General features: G+C 35.5%; 1 protein-coding gene across 1 annotated transcript in view; it reads right to left on the minus strand.

Annotated features, from left to right (window-relative positions):
* LOC148950453 (uncharacterized) overlaps nt 1-20,327 on the minus strand; it is a 94,161-nt gene that overhangs the window by 3,563 nt on the left and 70,271 nt on the right. The window contains exons 5-7 of the mRNA XM_089091614.1: nt 5,566-5,748; nt 4,855-5,025; nt 2,576-2,689 (exon numbers count right to left, since the gene is read on the minus strand). Of these exons, the coding sequence (XP_088947740.1) occupies nt 2,576-2,689; nt 4,855-5,025; nt 5,566-5,748 (468 nt within the window). The remainder of the gene's footprint in view (nt 1-2,575; nt 2,690-4,854; nt 5,026-5,565; nt 5,749-20,327) is intronic.

Consider the following 20,327-nt stretch of genomic DNA (forward strand, 5'->3'; position numbering starts at 1 on the left):
TGAACCGAACAAAGAATTTTAGCGGCGTCCGAAAAATCGTGGCGGAAGGCGCCACAATTTTATCAATCTTTTTTTACCGAGTGACCAAAAACATTGGAGGGGGGCGTCCCCCCAACCCCCCCCCCCATAAGTGACGGTCCTGGCAGTAGGGTAACCTTCATTAGTTCTTTACAGAATCTTGGTAATTACAGCGATTTTCTCTCTTTCTTGTTATTGATGTTTTGACAAATAAAAACTATACGTTGAAAGTTTATAATAAGATAAAAATTACATTCAAGCTATTCAAAGATTTTTACAGAGAGAGAAGGGGGCAGATAGCACCACTCTTATTTAGAAACCTTGATTAACCTTAGATATCTTTTTTGTTGTTGCGATGTTGTTGATGTTATGAAAGATAAAAGCCGCGCTCCTCGAAATAAGAATTGTCCTCAGTAAAGTACAAATGATGCTTCGGTCTTTAGAAGGCTTACAGAATAGAATATAATTTACTGACACGAAAGCCGAAAGGGCCGTGGTCACAAAAACAAAGACACTTTAATACAAGCTTAAATTGGCACAAAAGTATAATCTAGGCTGGTGAAATATCACCCTCGCTCCTAATCTTCAAAAAACCTTTCTCTATGCTCTATACCCATCGTCAGGAACCTTCCGAATCTCTTTATACCTCCCATATCTTTCCTTAAATCTATTAATTTCCTACACTTCCCCACAAAATGAACCAGATCTTCCTCTTTCCCGCACATGGGACAGAAGTAAGGACCAGAACCTTGCCTAACCCCTCCCAGATACTTCCTTCTCTCACCTAGTGGTAACCCATCTGACCTAACACAAATAATCAACTTTTGTTGCTTGTTTTGAAGCCCCGCCTTAAAATACAATTCTTCTCCCCACTGCTCCTTAGCCTTTGCATATAACTCCAGTGATCGGGTCTCATTCACTCGCGCATGCCACACCTGGATCTCATGGTCCCTTCACCTCTCCCTGACCCTACTTGCAACTTCTCCTTCTTTTAATCCAATCCCGCGCCCACCGGTTCATAGTTCTGTAAATCCCCCATCTCCCAATACCATATCTATTTCAAAGGGTCATTTATCACACTTTGGGATCCTCGGAGCTCCTAAACATGCTGCTTTTTTTATTCTTACTCTGGACGTAATCAATATTTTTCCCATAATCTTATCATCCCTACTAGCCTATCACTTCTTAAAGAAAACAAACCTAGATCTCCTCTCAATACTAAACTATTCGTTGAAAAATGTAGACCTAAAACTCTCTTAAAATACTGAAGCTGAATCTTCTCCATCCTCTCACCAGCTGTACATCCCCAAACTTCAGATCCATAATGCATAGCCGATTCAATCTTTACCTGAAATATCTGCTTATGCATCTTCAGGTTCTGCATGTTCGCCAGTTGGCTAGAAGTCACAGTACAGGCGCAGGACTTTCCTTTAGCAAGACTTAGCTTCAGCTGCTTTCCAAATTTACCATTTGATGAATACTTACATCCTAAATGCGTAAACTCATCCCTACATTCTAAATCTATTCCCTCCCATTTTACTCTATCCCTACTTGTAATCTTACCCCCTTTTCTAAAAACAATAACTACCGACTTCTTTACATTCAGGCTTAGTTGTTTCCTATCTATATAATCCTTCGTTCTATCCAACAAGAGCTGTGAATTCTCTCTAGACTTTGACACTAGTGCCAGGTCATCTGCAAACATCAGCATGCATAGTTCACAGATATCTAATGACACCATTAGGGCTCATAGGTTCCTAAGAAAATCAGGAAAACCATTAATAAACATCGAAAAAAGCCACGGCGATAGGGGGCAGGCTTGTTCAACCCCCTTTCTAGAACATATTACATATAAAAACTTTTCTACCACTCCAATAAAAAACTTTTTGACTTCATATGTACTTATTAAACTCCGTCGAAGTGGTTATGGCAGCCCAATATTTATACAATCCTTTACTAATTGTTCTCAATTTGCAGTACTAAATGCCCCTTTTAAATCCAAAAAAGCAACTCACACTTTACATCCTTATTCATAAACTTATCAACTAAACACTTTAATGTAAAAATATGATCAATCGTACTATGTCCCTCTCTGATTCCTGACTGCTCCGTGGCTAGCCTTTCAGTTTTCTGGAGCCAACTTCGAAGTCTGTTGTCTAATACTTTCGCCATTAGCTTTCCTAGTGTGTTACTTAACTGTATACATTTATAATTTTCGTGTAGTTTCCTATTCCCTTTCTTAAAAATCGGCACTCCTACTGCCAGGTTCCACTCACTAGGCCAAATTCCAGGCCTCACTAGGCCAAATATATGATGGTGGTCCTACTCGTTTTTGGGATAGTTTCTGTTCATTTTAAGTTTCACTTGGTTATTCATTGTAATTTCTGTTCGTTTTCGGACTCACTTATTCATTGATAGTAATTTCCGTCCGCGTTAAGTTTTAATCATTGTGTGATTTTATTTCTGCTCGTCGGTTTAGTTTAGCTCTTTAATTTTCTTGGAAACCCTTTTTTTTGGAAAGATTTTAAAATTTAATAAATAAATAAAAATCACTTACCTGAGCCTTCGGAGCATTTTGTCTTTGCTGTAGCTTCTGTTCGTTTTTCTTGTTCCGAAGTACATAACTTTCCGCCTCTGTCCCTTTTACTCGCATCTTAGTAATATCAAACACCTGAAAATCAGTGTTTTGAAAATTAGCTGTTTGAATATGTCTTTAATATGTTTCACGTTGCATATACTAACAAGCTCAAAAAATATATTCTTAAAATAAATAAAATAAAAGCTATTTAAAAAACAAGCCATGCTATAAACCTTTAGAAACTGCAAACCCCTTAAGAAACTGTTAATGCCCTAAAACCTTTAGGAGGAAATGTAGTTTCGCATCCCTGCTGTATACGGATCGTACATGCTTAATCAGAAGAAAAACTGCAAACCATTGGAAAGTCACCTTTGACTTGTGTGCTGTTAAATGTCTCACCTTTCATAAAGCTTCTTCTGTTGCCACCTCCTAAAATATGACAGATGTTTCATGTCATTTTCTTGCTCTTAGCTACTTTGGGTCATCCGCTCTTCGTCTGAAACCCTTTTGGGTTGTTTAGTAAAACTAAGGCGGGGTCTCGGACAATCTTGAGGGCATGTCTAAATGACTTGGGTCACTCTTTCGTTTTGCTCATACTAATTCGAAGCAATTGGAATCGCATAATAATCGGCGACAATAATAAAAAGGAGTAACAAGTTCTAGGTAATTTCATCTTTTCCTATTAATTAAGATAAAAATAATGTTTGAATAAAAATCTGAAGAAAATGTATTAATTTTGAAGTTACCATAAAAAAGGGAGCCGCCGTTTTTTCTTTTCAATGAAGAAAAGACCTTAAAAAAGAACTCAATTCTGTCGTTTCTTGCGACAACAGCTTATGAGGTGTCCAAATTGGATGCATAGCAAGTTAGACTTAGCTTTTTCCTTCGTCCTCTTTTTTTATAAAAGGAAATAGCTCACATCGAAGGTATTGATCTTGAATGACTCGAATTTCTTTTTCGTTAGAAAAATATTGTGGACACTAGCTTTTCTTTTTTTTTTTTTTTTTTTTTTTTTTTTTTTTTTTTTTTTTTTTTTAATTCCTTCTAGTCCCAAATAAAATTAAAAAAAAAATTATATAACTTTAGTAGACAATTTTTCAGTGACTGGCTTCGAAATTGTATTTATTTTTTTTCTTGTTCATATTTTCGTGTTTTTTTTTTCTGCTTAGTAAAAAGGTCTAATTTCTCTGCTGATTTTGATATCAATATTGCCATTTATAAAGAATTTGTATTCAGGAATATCTTTGAGAAAGAGAATTTCTTAATAAGCCTTTTTTAAATAGAATTCTTTGTAGTAGTAAACTTAAGGAAATAATAAAGTTTATATATTATGAAAAATCCTCAGAAGAGGAATTTTTTTCACCATTTCGAAATAAAAGTAAGAAAAAACCTGATTTAGTATAATTTCGGAAGTTTAAACCCCAACAGACAAACTCTCCCCTAAACCTAAAGCGTTCAAACTTCAATTTTTATGATTTTTGACCAAAAGAAACAGGGAAGTACCTTGGGAGTATCATACTTTCAAAAAAGATTGACAACTCCGCGAAGAATGAGAAAAATTACTCGGAAAATCAAAAATGAATTTTCCCATTCATTTATGTCTATTGACCAAATAGAGTTTAGAAATAGCATAATATTATATTTTTTTTCATTACTTAAGATGTTATTATGATATGAAAGTTCCCTCAGAAAGTTTTATCCTTTAATAAATCGGTGTATAATATACATATACACTGTATATGACCATGCCAAGTACTGTTTATATTGATGGTTATTAGTAGCACCATTGGTCTTGTAGCTTGAGGAATATTGAGTAAAAGGTAAAAAAAAATTGTCAAACCGTCAATATAAGCATCAACCTTGTAACAAGGTACATCGTTGAACAAGGTGAAAAATAGATTAGCTGGACCAGAGTGTTAAACGAGAAAGCTTTTACCGTCTCTTTGTTTCCTTCGTTTTATGTTGTGCTTGGTTACAGGGCATTATTGCAGGATTAGTTTTAGTTGGGAATAAAATTTCAGCATAAAACTAGATGCAAGTGGGATAGCTAGTAAGCTGCAAAAATAAGTGTAAAAGCTGTTTAAAAGGTTCCCGGTAATCCTTTTGGAAGTCGTCACAAGCATTTTACTTGGAAACGAGTAAAACAAAATTTTGTGCTTTTCACTCATCAGCCCCTCTAAAATAAAGTCAACACAACAAGATAGATTAAGAATTATAAAAGTCCAATTTTATCGAATATATCCCAATTCCTTACTCACCTTTCTTTTCTTCCTGGATGTTGTGGCACAAACAGATTGATGTTTTTCAACTCGGTCTGGAGCAAAGTTCCGACCACAAACGCCACAAGGGACTAGGTCGTTCCGTGTTGCACTCAGAGTTGGACGGCGACTTGACACTGAACTTGCACTGGATGCAACACTTCCGCTTCGCTGAAATGTAAAAGGGATTTCAGTTACTTCACCTTAGAGTCTATTTGGACCCTGAGCTAGGATAGTTGACTTGACTGCAGTCAAATCTACTATAGTTGTGACGAGGTTTGAATGTCAAAAGTTTGCTTTTTTGTAAATAATTTAATTGTTAAGAGAAATTTTAAAAGGAAAGTAAACGGATTCTTTTTTTAACACCCTAAGACCATTTTTGTCAAAAATTCTTTAGTCCTAAAATTATAAAAACGTTTCCAACATTCTTTAGCTGGCACGTACACAGTCATTGTTATCGCGCGATTGGGGGTGGGTGCAACATAGTAAAGAACGAACTCTGCTCCATAATAACAGAAAATTTAAAAACATGTTTGAAGAAAAACCGTCAAGTGATGAAGACTCGTCATTTGAAGCTGATTTAAGAATGCTAACTGTTATTTCAACTAGTCTTAATAGTAAATGTTAAAATTTACTTACTTAATAGCATTACTGATAAATCGATTTTGATATCAATAAATCAGAACATGAAATGATCGGAATGTTACTTACAGAAGAACGAGCAGAAGAAACTTTCTGTGGGAGCACAGGCTTTCCATCTGATGAAACAGAATGAGAATCATCACTTTCTTCAGTACTTGAGACACTGAACTGTCGAATTGATGAAGATAGTTTCTTTGCCTGCAACGGACGGATACGAGGGGGTACTTTTGGTGCAGTTTTGAGCTCGGGTGCCTAAAAGAATACGAGTATTAAAGAGGTAAAGTCAAACGTGACTTTCGCAATTCTTTTATTTTATTTTGCTGTATGAAGTCTGACGAAACAATTGATACACGCTATCCGCTTCTGAACTTAAAGCAGGTATACTTTTTCCCTCATTGTCCTTTCTTGAAATTATTCCAGTTTGTAAATTAGTAAACTATCTAATAATAAAATTTATTCTTTGGTTTCCAGCATGTAGATTTTAGTTCCTAGTTTGGACCTATATTGAAATCTTTACCAAAAACAAGAGACCCTGGATTATGGAGTAAGTACTAAAATAATTGTTTAAGAGCATTTTTGAAAGGATTCGAATTTCACCTCGGCAGTTCACATTCCTTCATCTGATAGAAAAAAATGTCTTTATGGACAGGTATTCGTATCACCGAAGATGTTTTTTTCTCCGGGGTGAAAATAATGATTCTGTGCAATAAATGAAAATCCTGGCCGAGGAAATTGACTTTGACATTGCCCCATGTTACACAGGCGTAGTAGCCCTCTTTGAGACCTTGGTGAAAAATCAAATATCATATTGTACATTTGTAGAGTCACATACACAGTGAAACGGGTGGGGGGGGGGGTCTCGGAATCTCACTATTCTTACAATGTTGTTCAATAGCTTTCATATAAGTAATCTTTTCCCTCTGTATAACAAAGCTAGGTTCTTACGTGTTATCTCGACCACGCTCAAGAAGTTTGGTCTATTTGATCTTTTAAAACCGGCTTTCCTGTGTGCACTCTCAGATAATCAGCTTAGCCTTATTGAGATAAACTACTATGCAGGTATATTTTAATTAAATATTTAATATATAGGGTTGGTTAGGTTAGGTATTTAATATAATGCGTTCTGGGCAAGTATTATGTGTTCATCATATTTAGGTATATTTCATTAGGATTAACCTAACTTCACTTCTTAAGTGTGGTCGGGATAACACGTAAGTACCCAAAGCTATTTTTAAATATACCCCATGAAATAAATTTCTCCGTATATACCTGTCGCTTTGGATTTAATAGTCAACATATGAATTTTCCTTTTCCTCTGCGTCTCTAATCAGGGTCACTTTAATGCATCCAGGCTTTACCTTAATTTAGCATAAGTAGCCTAACCGCGAAATTTGACTACATTGCATTGAGAGTAACGGAATGTTGTGCACCTACCGCAAGTGCCAAATTATTGCAGAATACAAACTTGACTTAGAAAGAGCCACTAACAATTTAAAATTTTTGTATGATTAAAAATCAACACAATACTTTTCTCATGTAGACCTAACCTGAGTTTCAAAACATTTATAATACCTTGATTTATTCGCTACTCCCAAATATATTTTCTAGCCTCTAGGTCTAGACAAAACAGTCCTACTCTTTCGAAAGCCTAAAGTTTCGAAGACTTTTTCTAACACGTTGCAATTTATTGCTTCTTTCGAAGGGACCCTTAGAGGGTCCATATTTACTTCTCTGATTGAATATACATAGAAGAAAATATGCATCAAGGATAATTCACAACAGATTCAACGACGTATCGTCAAAAACAAGTTTTCAGCGATGATCCAGAGCTGACTGATATAACATGGCAATTTGAAAAAAGTGTAGCTTTTTTATTACAATAGTTCGAGAATGAAAGTTGTATTTACTTTAAGCAATAACATTTTCAGTTCAAATGTTTTGAAGGGCAATTATTAAACAAGACACTTGCAATTGCCAACTGACAAAATTTTTAGAGTCTAGCATGCTTTCACATAAGCAATAGCCAAAAATAGAATAAAGAATTTGTTTGATATGTAATTTCCCTTGTCAGTTTTTTGATATCATATTGAGAGGTACCCTAAATACAAGGAGAAATCCTGCTCAGCTTGCACCTCTCCACGCATTTGAAGCTAAGTTTTGCATAAAACTGTCCTGAAAATAATAAAATCACCGGAGAAAAAAAGTGCAGCGTGAACAAATTCATATAGAAAAAGGTACATATAAAAAAAAAAGTGAAAAAGTACCTAAGAAGTTGTACTCTTGACAATTTGTTTAGCTGACTCAGTTGTGCAAGCTAGGTTTAAAGTTTTAGATCCTTTGGCGTTGATAACTTGAATGCACCTCATAAACCTTATCGTTTTGAGCTGCTGGTTAATCATGTTTCTCTTACGAGGCAATTGATGGTCATTCGAGGGATTATACCTTTTTTATCAATAGGATATCTATCTGTACATCCAGTGTTCATCCTTGTGTCTTATAACCAGGAGCGTCCCGAGGCTCATTTCATTTGGGGGGGGGTGGTCTTCGTAATTTTACCGAATCGCTACCTGATTTATGCCGAATTTTCTGCAGAAATCAAGAATTTTTCTAAGTTTCGGCCGATTTTGCAAAATTTCTGCCGAATGCCAAAAAGTGGGGGGGGGGGGCCCCCCCCCTTGGGACGTCCCTGCTTATAACAACGGGTACTAATTTTTGCAGCTCTTCAAATTGTTTTTATCGATAATCTAAATTCAAAGTGTTGTGTCCTGCTATAACGATCCATATTCAACTTTCCCTCAGCTTTACCACACACTACGTACTTTCAGGCACTTATTGATGTCAAAGACACTCGTCCTTAATGACCGCGATGTACGCACTCTCCCAATCGCTGATTCATGCCACTACGCTACTTGTAGCAAAACATAGGGTAGGCCGCTCTTATGATATCCTACAAGACCTGCATTCTAACCTCTAAGTTAGGCTGAAGCTTCATGCCTCTTCTTAAACTGATAGCTCCGAGCTCCCTCAAATGTCTGGCCTACCTTTATTCACGTATTACAGTCTGACATTCTTGTTGATATTGTGAAAGCTACCGACCAAAGTACCGTTTCTCTTTCCATACTGCTTTTTTGTACTGTAGTTCGTAGTACTCAGTCAGTTGCTCCTGCTTCTTTTATCCTTGCTATTCTTAACTTGTCGCTAGTTTGTTTTGCCATGGACATTTTGAACCCGAGTATAAGTATCGAGCGTATTTGTCAAATCTTTGCCTTGCTATGATCTGAGTATCCAAAACTTGGTAATGAACCTAACACAGTAAAGTTTGAAATTGTATTTGTTTCAACTGGAAGCCTCGAAAAAATGGTCCTTTCGGAAATAGCAGTATCAAACCAGTCTATCACATCGAAGGATGCCCAAGAAGGCGTACTCGGAATCTTTTATTAGCTCACATTGAGCGTCATGCTGGGCCTAAGCATCATTTGTTAAATGTAGACTATGTTTCAACCACCACTGTCTACTTTTGAAGCTTTTCAATTTTCTAGCTCTGCCTATTTACGTGCACATTGGAAAAAAATGTATGCAAAATCGCACAAGCCAATACCCAGTCATTGAAGCTAAGCTATTCTTGGTCTTCAATTCTAACTTGGTAGTTCTATTCTGTTTTTCTTCGTTTGAAATGATTGTGTTTTGGTTATTATTGTCTTTGTCTTCATTAATGACAATTACTGTGAGTTTTGTACTATCTTCTTTTCTTTTGTTCTTTTTTTTTTGTCAACTCTTTCTGTGCCTTTTTTGTAGGACAGGTTTTCATATAAATAAATAGAAATAAAATAATATTGTTTTGAAAATTGATGCTAAAATTTTTAAATTTTGCGGGAGGAAGAGAACTCTTAACAAATCTTGCTCTTTGGCAAATACCCCAAACCTCCTACCATTATACAGATAAGTAATGAGTATAGATTTTATTTTACTCAAACATATTCCCATAATGGGAAGGGAGCTGTCACCCCCTAAGTCCCCGTGTTACATTTAGTCAAAATTTCTTCCTCCAAGTAAAGAGAGGTTATGGCACCTCCTCCATATTTGTCTGATAAGCCTCTAAAAAATCTTCTAAAAATATGGGCTTTAAAAGGCGCTTTTTGAGGTGTCATGCCCCCCCCCCCCCCCAAAAAACAGTCCTCCGACGACCTCCACTAACACTTATTATGCAACTTTTCAGTATGGACACTTTGCAGCTTCGTGATCCCTAGGTGTTACTTCAAAAGGCACAGTAAATTTAAATTTCCGTTCGACTGAGTCTTCTCTCAATATTTCACCTCCACTGATTCGACTATAACCACGCCTGGGAAATAACTAAACATTAATAATACATTGGCACGACTACTTAATTTTCCTTCACGGAGAAAGAACTGAATTCTTCATTTTTGTTAGAAGAGAGAAACCTCCACTCTACGGTTGTTAGAAATGCTGATTCTGGCGATGTAAATTCCATCAACATCGGGCCTTTCTTGGAGCTGTCTTTGATGTTTTTTCTAGATAACTATTGATAGGTAATAATCCTATTAACTGTTGAAGGGTAGCCTAAAGCTCAATATATTTTGTATATTCGGAACCAGCAAACAAAGTTTTGATGCATATATTGTCGTCCAACTGCCCTTTTTTAGAGTTTGGGTTAATGCTTATATAAGTTGCTCTTTACATACCGCTTATTAACAGTTTGCTGTACAGACATTTATTTTGAACGAATGTTATGTTTAAAAAGTAAGCTTCTCGTTCTGTGGGTTGCTTTGAGGTGCTTGTTATTTATTTGTTTTTCAAAATCTTCAGTGATACTACGTCAATTCAGCCATGTCTATTAAGCTATTTGTTAATCAAATTGGCTCAATGGTTTTAACTGTTTTTGTTAGAGCATCCAATGAAATTCTTGCATCATTGTTTCTTTACAGTAGGATGGTTTTCCTTTCAGGCCACAACACACAACGAAAACATTTTGTTTTGAATGATAATGGCGTACCCGCCATGTTTTTTCTCAGACTCAATCAAGAAGTTGTAATATGGATAATAGATTTAAACATCTCTGGCCATTATTTATGTCGTTAATATTCAAAAATCTACTTCCATCTAGTGACTAGTTACAAGTTCAAGGTTAAACTTTCTAATGTTTCTACTAACCAAAGAGCCTATCAGACAGCATGCACAAAAAAAAGAAAAGTTGTATATACTCTTTCGAAATGATCTAAGGAAAATGCATCTTCTTTCAAAAGAGAATTTAGAGTCACCTTGCCCCTGCTCCCAACCTAATATAGAAGAAGAGCCCAGTAAAATTCCTGAAGCCCCTCTCTAAGTTGATTGCTTGTGTTAGTTCCGTAGACCTATGGATAAATATGTAGAAGTGGCAACACCGACGGTACAACCGAATTCAAAGGGTATGATACAACAATTACTTTAAAAAAGAGAATGTTTGTGCTCAGACTACCCGCTACATGAACAAAAACTATGGGCAAGGTTTATGAGAATTCCGCGGCGGTAGTACTTATTTGTCGAAGTATTGGCTTCATCTTCAGCCAAAAAACAACTGCGCATAAATGCAAGAAAAACATCAACCATTACAAAACTAATGACTAACTCCAAAAGTTTATTGGTAATGACTAATGGTGTCTGGCTGATATGATAATAACAAAATAATGTTTTGTTGTATGCTACTAAGCACAGGCGGATCCAGGGGGTGGGGACCACCCCCCCCCCTCAAGATTTTTTCTGGCGCTTATTCCTTGTTTTTTCTGTTTTTTGCTCTTGTTTTGAAATAAATTTGTCAATTTGGTCAATTATTCGCACCCTTGTCAAATTGACCCCCCCCCCCCCAATATTTTGCTCATTTGGCACCCTTGTCACACCTCCCCAAGCAAATTAGCTCCCGTTCCAAGAAAAGAGAAAAAAATCCGGTAAAAAGCTCAAGCTGAAGGTTTGTTTCGTGGTGCAATAGAACTTTCCAAAAGCTCTGAATATCAGAAAAATTCCTTAGAAGATAATGATGTTGGTCTAACATGGTATTGTATGCTTTAAGGCAAATTAGCTCTCATTCCAAGAAAGAAAAAAAAAGAAAAATCTTCCAGTAAAAGTAAAAGTTCCATAAAAGAGTTTCGTGGCGGAATAGAACTTTCCAAAAGTTCCCAGTAGCAGAAGAATTACTTAGAAGATGATGATGACGTAGATACAACATCAGACTGAGAATTTACGTATAACAGGAGGTGCGTGACTTCCGTGGTGGTACTGTGCGGCACACGTTGTGTTCTGTGATGTACACCGGGTGGCCGAAATTGGTGCCCCCTCGCATCAGACACGTAAAATATATTGGTAATTTTCTGTGAATTTGAGCAGGATCAAACAATGGCATCGCATCTTTTAGGGGCATTACATAAAAGAAATTTAAAGAAAGGTAAAAAATCTAATTGAAGCTAGCATGTATTAAGTTATGCTAGTGTGAAAGGATTCTCGGTGTACTGTGGAAGAACCATAATGCGTGATCTGACGACAATACCAAAAACGGAAGACCTTTGAAAAAAAAGAAGTGACCACCATGTCCCGAAAAATCTGGTGACTAAAAATTGCGGTTGAAGATCCTCTTTGTTACTAGGTACAATCTTGCAGGAATGTCGATTCACATGGATGCATTATTTCTAAATAATTAGTTTGACAGCACTTGGGTGAATCAATTCATGAATGTATTCAGAAATTCAGAATTATGACTTAACGTGTTTACACACTGTATGCTAATATGTGGCTGTACTTGACTGGGTGTCTCACAAAACATTACTAATCAATTATGGATGATTTGCGATTTCAATGTTTACTGTGCATAAATCGGCTGAATCGTTAAGCTAATGATAGACTGGAAAACTGATGGGCAGGTGAATCCTGATCCTAAGTAAATCTTAGGATTTACTTATCAGAAAAAAGAAAAAAGAAATTCGAAGAAAAATCTGTCTAGAATTTTAAGCAAGGCATGTCATGACGGTTTTAAAAGATGGTTGAGCGATGAGATTGACATTCCCAACAACTCGGTTACGGTAATTCAAAAAGCATAGGTTACATCGCATAAATTTTTGATTTTTTTAGAACTTTTAAAAAAGCTTATTATTCTAATTAAACGGTCCGGTACTCTTGCATTATGCGGACCTTTCTAAAAAGTCAAGTTTGGTTAATGCTAATGAAATAAAATAGGATGAATATATAATAGTTTGGAAACAAATTTGGGCTATATATAATTGCACATTAGGGGGGTGGGGGTAAAGCACTGCATATATTAAATACGTAACCTAACCTAGGTACCTTCCCCCCCCCCAAACCCCCAAAAAACACAGTTTAATATCGTATACGCAATAAAAACCACGCTATCATTGCCTACTCTATAGCGGTTAACACGTCAAAACAGGTTTTATCATTGCCTACTCTTAGCGGTTAACCCGAAAGGCCCGCATAATGCATGAGTACCAACGGTCCTTGTGGCTCAGGAGTCGTTCCTGAAGAATTGGGACACAAAGTCAAACTTTAGCGTAAGGAGCTATTGCGTAAAGAGCTTTAGCGTAAAGAGTTTTGAGGATGGGACAAGCCCCCTCAAATAGGCTACGTAATAATTTCTGTCCGTTTTAAGTTTTGACGTTACTCCTTACTTTCAGTTGAAAAAACATAATTCCTTTTATTTAATCTTTAAAAAAGGGGCGCCAAGTCTATTCTTATTTTGTTTTGCGCTCAGGCAAGAGTGCTTTAGTAGCTTTTCTGTTGCAATAATATCACCATATTTGGCCGGAAAATCAAGATGTAAGGGATGTGATTTCTTAAAAACTGTCAAATTTTAACTTATATTTATTGCATGTTATTGTCATGTATTTTTATTTTTGATGAATCTTTGGATGGAAAAGGACCAGTTTCAAGATACTCTGATCGAGACAAGAGTCATATCCCAGCCAAAGGGTGGGAACAAGTAACAAATGACTCATTGAAGATTAATATCAGTCCTTCCGATGTGTTCAAAAGTTTCGAAGAAAATTAAGCACAGAAAGCTGTACGAATACCTTCAGTTACTGGGCCTATTATGTAATGATGAGTTTGGCTTTAGAAAAGGTCACTCAGCAAGCCCTACTATGCACCGCTTACTTGATAATATACGCCTTAGAGAGCGGAAAATTTTTTAATTTTTTTTTTATTAATTTTAAAAAAGCTTTCCACAAGGTAGATTTTTAATTGCTGTTATGTAGGCTTAGAGATTTGTGTGTTAAGAATAATTAATTTCGTTGGCTTTATTCGTGTTTGATCGAAAGATCGAAGGAAGTTATGATTCATGACACTATCATGACACAGTGGTGCACCCCATGCATATTGCGGTCTCTCATAGGGATCTTTTTGGAACCACTATTAATTCTTGGCTCTTGAGCATGGTGATCAAGATTCTATTTTTCCTGGTATAAGGACATTAAAATTTGCAGACTACGCAGCAATAACAAAATTGGAAATGATTCTAAATGATCCCACAAGCAATTATTTGTTTTTAATGCATACTAGTGTTTTTACTAACTTATTGAAAAATATTTGTTTAATGGTTTTGTAATTAATCAAGTTTCTGAAACAAAGTACCTGATACTTTTGACTGATTGTAATTTGAATTTGGAGACGAATTGTGAAGCTATAGAGTCCTTGAAGTATCGTTGTATGTGTGTAAGTTGTGTGTGTGTTTGCTTTTTTTTAGACTTGTTTTGTTTACGTTGTTGAATTGTTCATTTATGTGTTCAGAATACTATGTTCTTTGTAGCCATGACTCTGTGGCTTTTCTGCAATAAATATTTATCTATATTGTCTAGCTAAGGGCTAGAGTGGCCTGGGGTTATTCCGAGAATTTTGCAATTTGCTACTAGTGTCTGTGTTAAAGATCATTTAAACTATTCAACGTTGTATATGGATGTTTCCCTGGACAAGTATTTTTTTTAAATAATTCAAGTAAAAAATCCAATTTTCCGCCAAAGCCATGATTCCTCTTTTCGCACACTTCCACTCAAATTAGGGGCACTATTTGGGGGAAGGGGGGCTGGATTTGAAAAAAATACATGTTGTGTATCTTCATTAAAAATCGTGTAAAAATATTTACCCCCCCCCCCCAAGTTTTCATGAACTGGCACCCCTGACTCGAATTCAGCTTAATTGCTGTCCTTTAGCAGACGAAGTTCTGTTTCCTTTAGGACCCTGTAGTTCTGTTTTTCACGATATGGTCTTGAGATGGATGAGAAAGTTTGAAGTAGTAAGAAATTTGACCTTGAGGACGGCATGCATCAAGTACTTGCTCTGAAGGTAAACGTTTATTAAACGCCAACCCTAATTCAAAGATTTATTTTAACATAATCTTTTCAGGAAGTAAGAAGTTTCAACTGATAGAGGTCAAATTAAAAAAAAATTATTTTCTTACAATTTTCTTCACTGCTTCTATTTCCATTACCGTAAGTGGAAAAAACTGAGATGTATTACACCAAAGATATATAGAAGTTTGGGTTGTAGGAGATTGTGTGGTGAAAGCTGCGTTTCAAGATTTTGAATAATTTGCTTTTTGACCTCCCTTCTTCCAATTGTTGCTTCATTTTCTTTCTGACATAATAGATTCCTCATTATCCAAAATTAGAACAAAATTCTTTGTCTTCTCTTTCTATCTTATGATGGATCTCCGCAGAGAACACCTATAATTGCTGTCAGTCAAAAACTTTCTACGAAATATTTTGTAGCCATCTTTCGTTGATAGAGCCGCCACAAAACCTTGGAAGAATCTACTTTTGTATAATTTGGCATTAAATAGATGTAATTTCAACGATCAAGTTACTTTTGACCAAACGCTTGACTAATGACTCATTATAAATCTGGAATTAAACACAATCACACAGAAACCAACAGGCAAACAAAAAATTAAATCATGCAGCGATTTAAAAGTAAAATTCTTTTTAGGATACGAAGCCATGGCTAGAAACTGACATTTTAGAGTGAAGCTTTGTGTTTTATTACGTATTTCCGGCTAATAATTCAAATAAATTCACCCAAAAACGAAATTTTCGTGATATTTTCAAGACAAAGGGCAGTTAAATCGTGAACCTCTTGTGCAGTAATTCCGAGCCACTCCACTTTTGAGACATCTGGAAGTTTGTGAAATGTCTATTGTTTTGTGTTGTTTTAGTAAATAAACAGCGATAATTTAAAGAGGAGGTTCTCTTGAGAATAAACCTGAGACCAAATGACCCCTGAAATCATCATTTCTAACAGTGTCTGGGCGATTTTTCTTCTTTTTAAGGGGCCTATATATATATATATATATATATATATATATATATATATATATATATATATATATATATATATATATATATATATATATATATATATATATATATATATATATATATAAACACTTTTACTGGAGTCTCTTAAAGAAAGCAAAACATACTTTTTGAAATTATAAACAAGATTCTTATTCATCGTAGACGATGAATAAGAATTGAAGACAGAATTGAAGAAATGAATAAGAAGACAAATACTTACCAATGAAGGATCTCTGGGCCCTGGTCCCCGAAACATTAAGAAATTTCTGACATCCTATAACATTCATATAATCCACCTGGTTTTTCAATTTTGATAAATTCAACACACAAACCCCCCAGTCACCCCTTAAATACAGCAAAAACGACCCGTCTATGTACCATGCAGAAGATACATCATAGGCAGCACAATAGCGCTGCCTAAATAAAGAACGACGTGCACACAATGTATTATTTTTTTTTTTCTTTTAGACCAGGGCACTTCGTATAGAAATAGCTGTTTTAGAAAATTCAAAAGCAGCTCATTCGATTGGAAATTGAAAGGGCTAGTGTCCTTTTTAACAGTCAAAAGTGATTGGAGGGCACCCAGACCTCCCCCTCCCACGCCCATTATTTCCCAAACACATCCAATCAAAATTTTGAGATAACTATTTTGTTCAGCGTATTTGAATTGCGTGGATATTATGTCTGTGAGTTTGACATCCTCCCACCCACAGCCCTCAGGGCAAAGGTTGTAAGTCATGCCCTTAGACCATATAAGGTTTTTATAGAAAGGGTGGTCGTATAAACTACGGAGGGGCTCATTGGACTGAATGACACGTAATTTGCATTTTACTCAAAACAAAACACATTTTAAAGGTTTTCACTTTTTTTACTTTAATAAATAAAATATTTTTCAAAATTTAAGGAATAAATATCAGTGTATGTGTATTAAATTGGCAATCCATGGTGATTTTTTTCAGTAAAGTGCAAGTTATGTTATGGCCTTGAGAAGGCATGGGGGTTGTCAGCACTACTCATGTTAATTTTTGCTCGTTTTGAGTTTGACTATTTTTTATTGTAATTTCTGTTCGTTTTGAGTTTTGTTTAATTACTAAATGTTATTATTTGGTAGTTTTACGCTTAGAAGATTATTTGACTTTATTTTTGCTCATTTTTGGTTTAATGAAACTCTTTACTTTTCTTTGAAAAACTTATTTTGTGGAAAAAGTTTTTAAATTAATCTCTAATAAGAGACAGCCTGGAAAGAACATTGGAGTTGTTTTCTAACTAATTTTTTTCATTTGGTTCTTATTAATCGGTGTGGTCAAAATTTTTTTTTATTTTTGTTTTGTCATGAAAATTATAATGGAAATTCAAATCAGAGTTCAGAGAGGATAAAAAAAAACACCTCTTTGGTGCTACATGTGCTCTCTGATCAAAAATTTGAATTATCGTCAATTTTCGATTAAAAAAAATGTGGCTGCGAAAACTCTTATAAAGAAAATATTTTGATAATGAAAATAACTAAATTTAGTTTACAGACCATCAATTCTATTCATTGAAATTTGGTTCGGTCATCGCCACCAACTTTATGTACTTGTGGTGAGTCTAAGGCGCATCTGAAATTAAAGCATGGAATTCTTTTGCGGTCCGATAGCTACACTAATTGATTGCTTCTAGCTTTTTTGGCTTCTTTTTAGCTTACAATTCAGCCAAGAATAGTAAATAAAAAAGTTGACCACTTGTAAAACAATGAACTCGCTATAATTGTTACATTAACAAAAAAGTTTTGAGGTAGCTTTGACATGGCATATTTGTTCTTCCTTTTTCAATCTTCTGTTTTTGTTCGGGAGCATGAAAAGGGCATAGTCGGAATTCAGCGTTTATTAAAAAAAAACGAGTCAAAACTTGATGTCATTTTGTAAAATGTACCTGTGTTTTCTTTTGTCAATAAGAAAGCGCTGATAGCGCGGAATCTACATCTCCAAAGAAGATTACGAGGAGCAATAGCGAATTTAAGAAAATTTACTGTCTTATGTCTTTCTTCTTTCCTGTTTTTTTTTACATTGTACTATCTTTGGAACAGAAGGAGTTTCAGGGTATAATGGTGCCATATCCTACCCTATAAGGCAATGAATACAATTAGAATTTTCAGAAAATTGTGCTAAAGATCTGAAACCTCTTTACTTTTAAATTTCGACTGAAAATATTTTTGGCCATACCCTTCCCCCTATCTGAGGTAAGTTGTTACTCTTGGTCACATATCAGAAACTGAAACATCGACAATTATCGACGCCCTTTTGCATCGTCAATGAATCTGGAATGTCTTTACCCTATTTATCGTTATTCCACCAAATAAAGTATAATGGTACAAAGTAAGCCATCGTTTCCACAACAAGAGAGGAATAAAACGATTTAGTTGTAAGTCTGGGTAGCAGAAAAGGCACAGGATGAAGGGTGGCTTCCCTCAAACCCCTTTCAGGCTGAAAAAACTGACATTAGAACTTTCAATTTTCAATCGAATGACTCCCTTCTCAAGGACCTACTACCACCCTTTTATGAGATTTTTTTTATAGATAATTTCGGAGACCATACTGCCTTTCCATATTTTTTTTTGTCTTTTGTTGGTCCCATTTTGGCGGAAACCAATATTTTTTTTTTCATTTTTCTTTCTGAATTGGGTTTCACAATGCCCGAGGTCTTAAAGATACGAGTTCAAAGCCAACCAGGAAAAATAACTATCGATCCTTTTTTGTGCTCAATTTTTTGGAAGGAATTGCCCTTGAATTCCTATTTTACATTAGGTTCCTCTTGCCCCAGGGACTTACGGCTTTAAAATCCAAGCTGATCAAATACAAAAAGTTCTTGGCCCATTTTATGATTTTTGGCCACCTATCCCACCTGCACATAAATGTTTGGCCCTTTTGACCCAGAAAACCTAACAATTTAGAGCCAATCGGACACTCATCATCAAAAAAGTCCCTTTTTCTATTTTACTGCAATTGGTTATTTGCATCATTCATGGCTCTAGCTCCAGGTGATATAGGGGTCGTGTGATCCCAGGAGGCATATTTTTTGGAACTTTTGACAATTTTGAACAAAACGGCTATCTTACACTTGAATCCGATGTCTTTAGGGTTTACGTTGAGGGTAAGTAGACAAACCGCACGAAAGGGGGTCTGGATGCCCTCAAATCATTTTCAACTCTCAAAAAGAGCATTGTAATTTTCAATTCCTGATCAAATGAGTCGAAGCTTTCATGATCACTTCCATACGAAGTGACCGGGAAAAAATACATTTAAGGCTCGGCTCTTTACTTAGCTGGCGCTAATGCACTGCCTCTGATACACTTCACTTGTTTCTTATAGTCTATTATTACAAATTTCCATCTCCTATGCACGTCCCAACAACCAATTCCTATGCACGTCCCAGTTTAATTAACTTAGTTAGATTGTGTTATTGACAACCCTATCAAATACTAGCCACTTATTTTCCTGAGAAATAATTGAGTTCAACAAACCAATATGTTTTGTTTTTGGAGAATTCTTTAATTTTATGGCCACAACAGGCATTTCCATTCGTTATTTAATGTCTGGCAAAAAATAATTAGGAGAAAGCCAATTTCCGACGGCGTGATGTCACGGCCATTGATTGCATGCGTTGTGATGTAGCATGCAATCCTCTCAAGTAGAATCGCGATTTTCAATGTTAAATGCTTCTATTTAATGATATCATACTGATTTTCGTTCACTTCGATTTAGATTTTTTTAGATTTTTTGGTCTATGGAGGGGATGGATGGGAGGTATATTCCTGTACATTTTCAGACAGCAAGTTGTAGAGCTCAATCAGGTTTCTCTCCGGTAATATTTTGATTTATGCTTTTGTTTGCTTTTTCGCGGACTGGGTGATCAAATCAAAATAACAATAAATCCAGAAAATTATATTTCCTACAGCCTTTGTCCCGCATAAACACAGTATATAAATAATATACAGTAGAATCATTTCCTATTCCCTATCTGAACCAGCATACAAAACCGGACCGAGATGCAAGTGCTCCGAAGAACGTATAGACTTAAGTGACATTAGATTTTTTCACGGGTAGACAAGTCAGATTTCTCTTGAACGCGAAACTTGGCTTCACCTTTGTAGCGCTAAATTTTAAAGAATCTTATCTTAAATTGATTTATTCTAATACAAAATATAAAAATCGGTAAATAGTAGTACAATGTTATTATTAGAAGTTTTTAGAAATCACAAGTAGGTTTTCGAAGTCTCGAGATGGCTTCAAAGACATTATGAGAAAGTTTCTGCGAAAATAAGTGTTCTAGGGTTTTCATTTGATTAATTAAAAAAAAAAACTTCCCTAAAAATAATTTTTTCAAAGAAAAGTAAAGGCCATTTCAAACTTAAGCTCAGCAGATACAAATAACTTTTAAAATTCAAACTCAAAACGACCAGAAATTACTAATACTTAGATTGAATATGAATATCAAGCTTAAAACGAA

This window comes from Artemia sp. Qi Xiang Cuo, chromosome 7, assembly GCF_049724085.1.
Source record: "Artemia sp. Qi Xiang Cuo chromosome 7, ASM4972408v1, whole genome shotgun sequence".
Lineage (NCBI taxonomy): Eukaryota > Metazoa > Arthropoda > Branchiopoda > Anostraca > Artemiidae > Artemia > Artemia sp. Qi Xiang Cuo.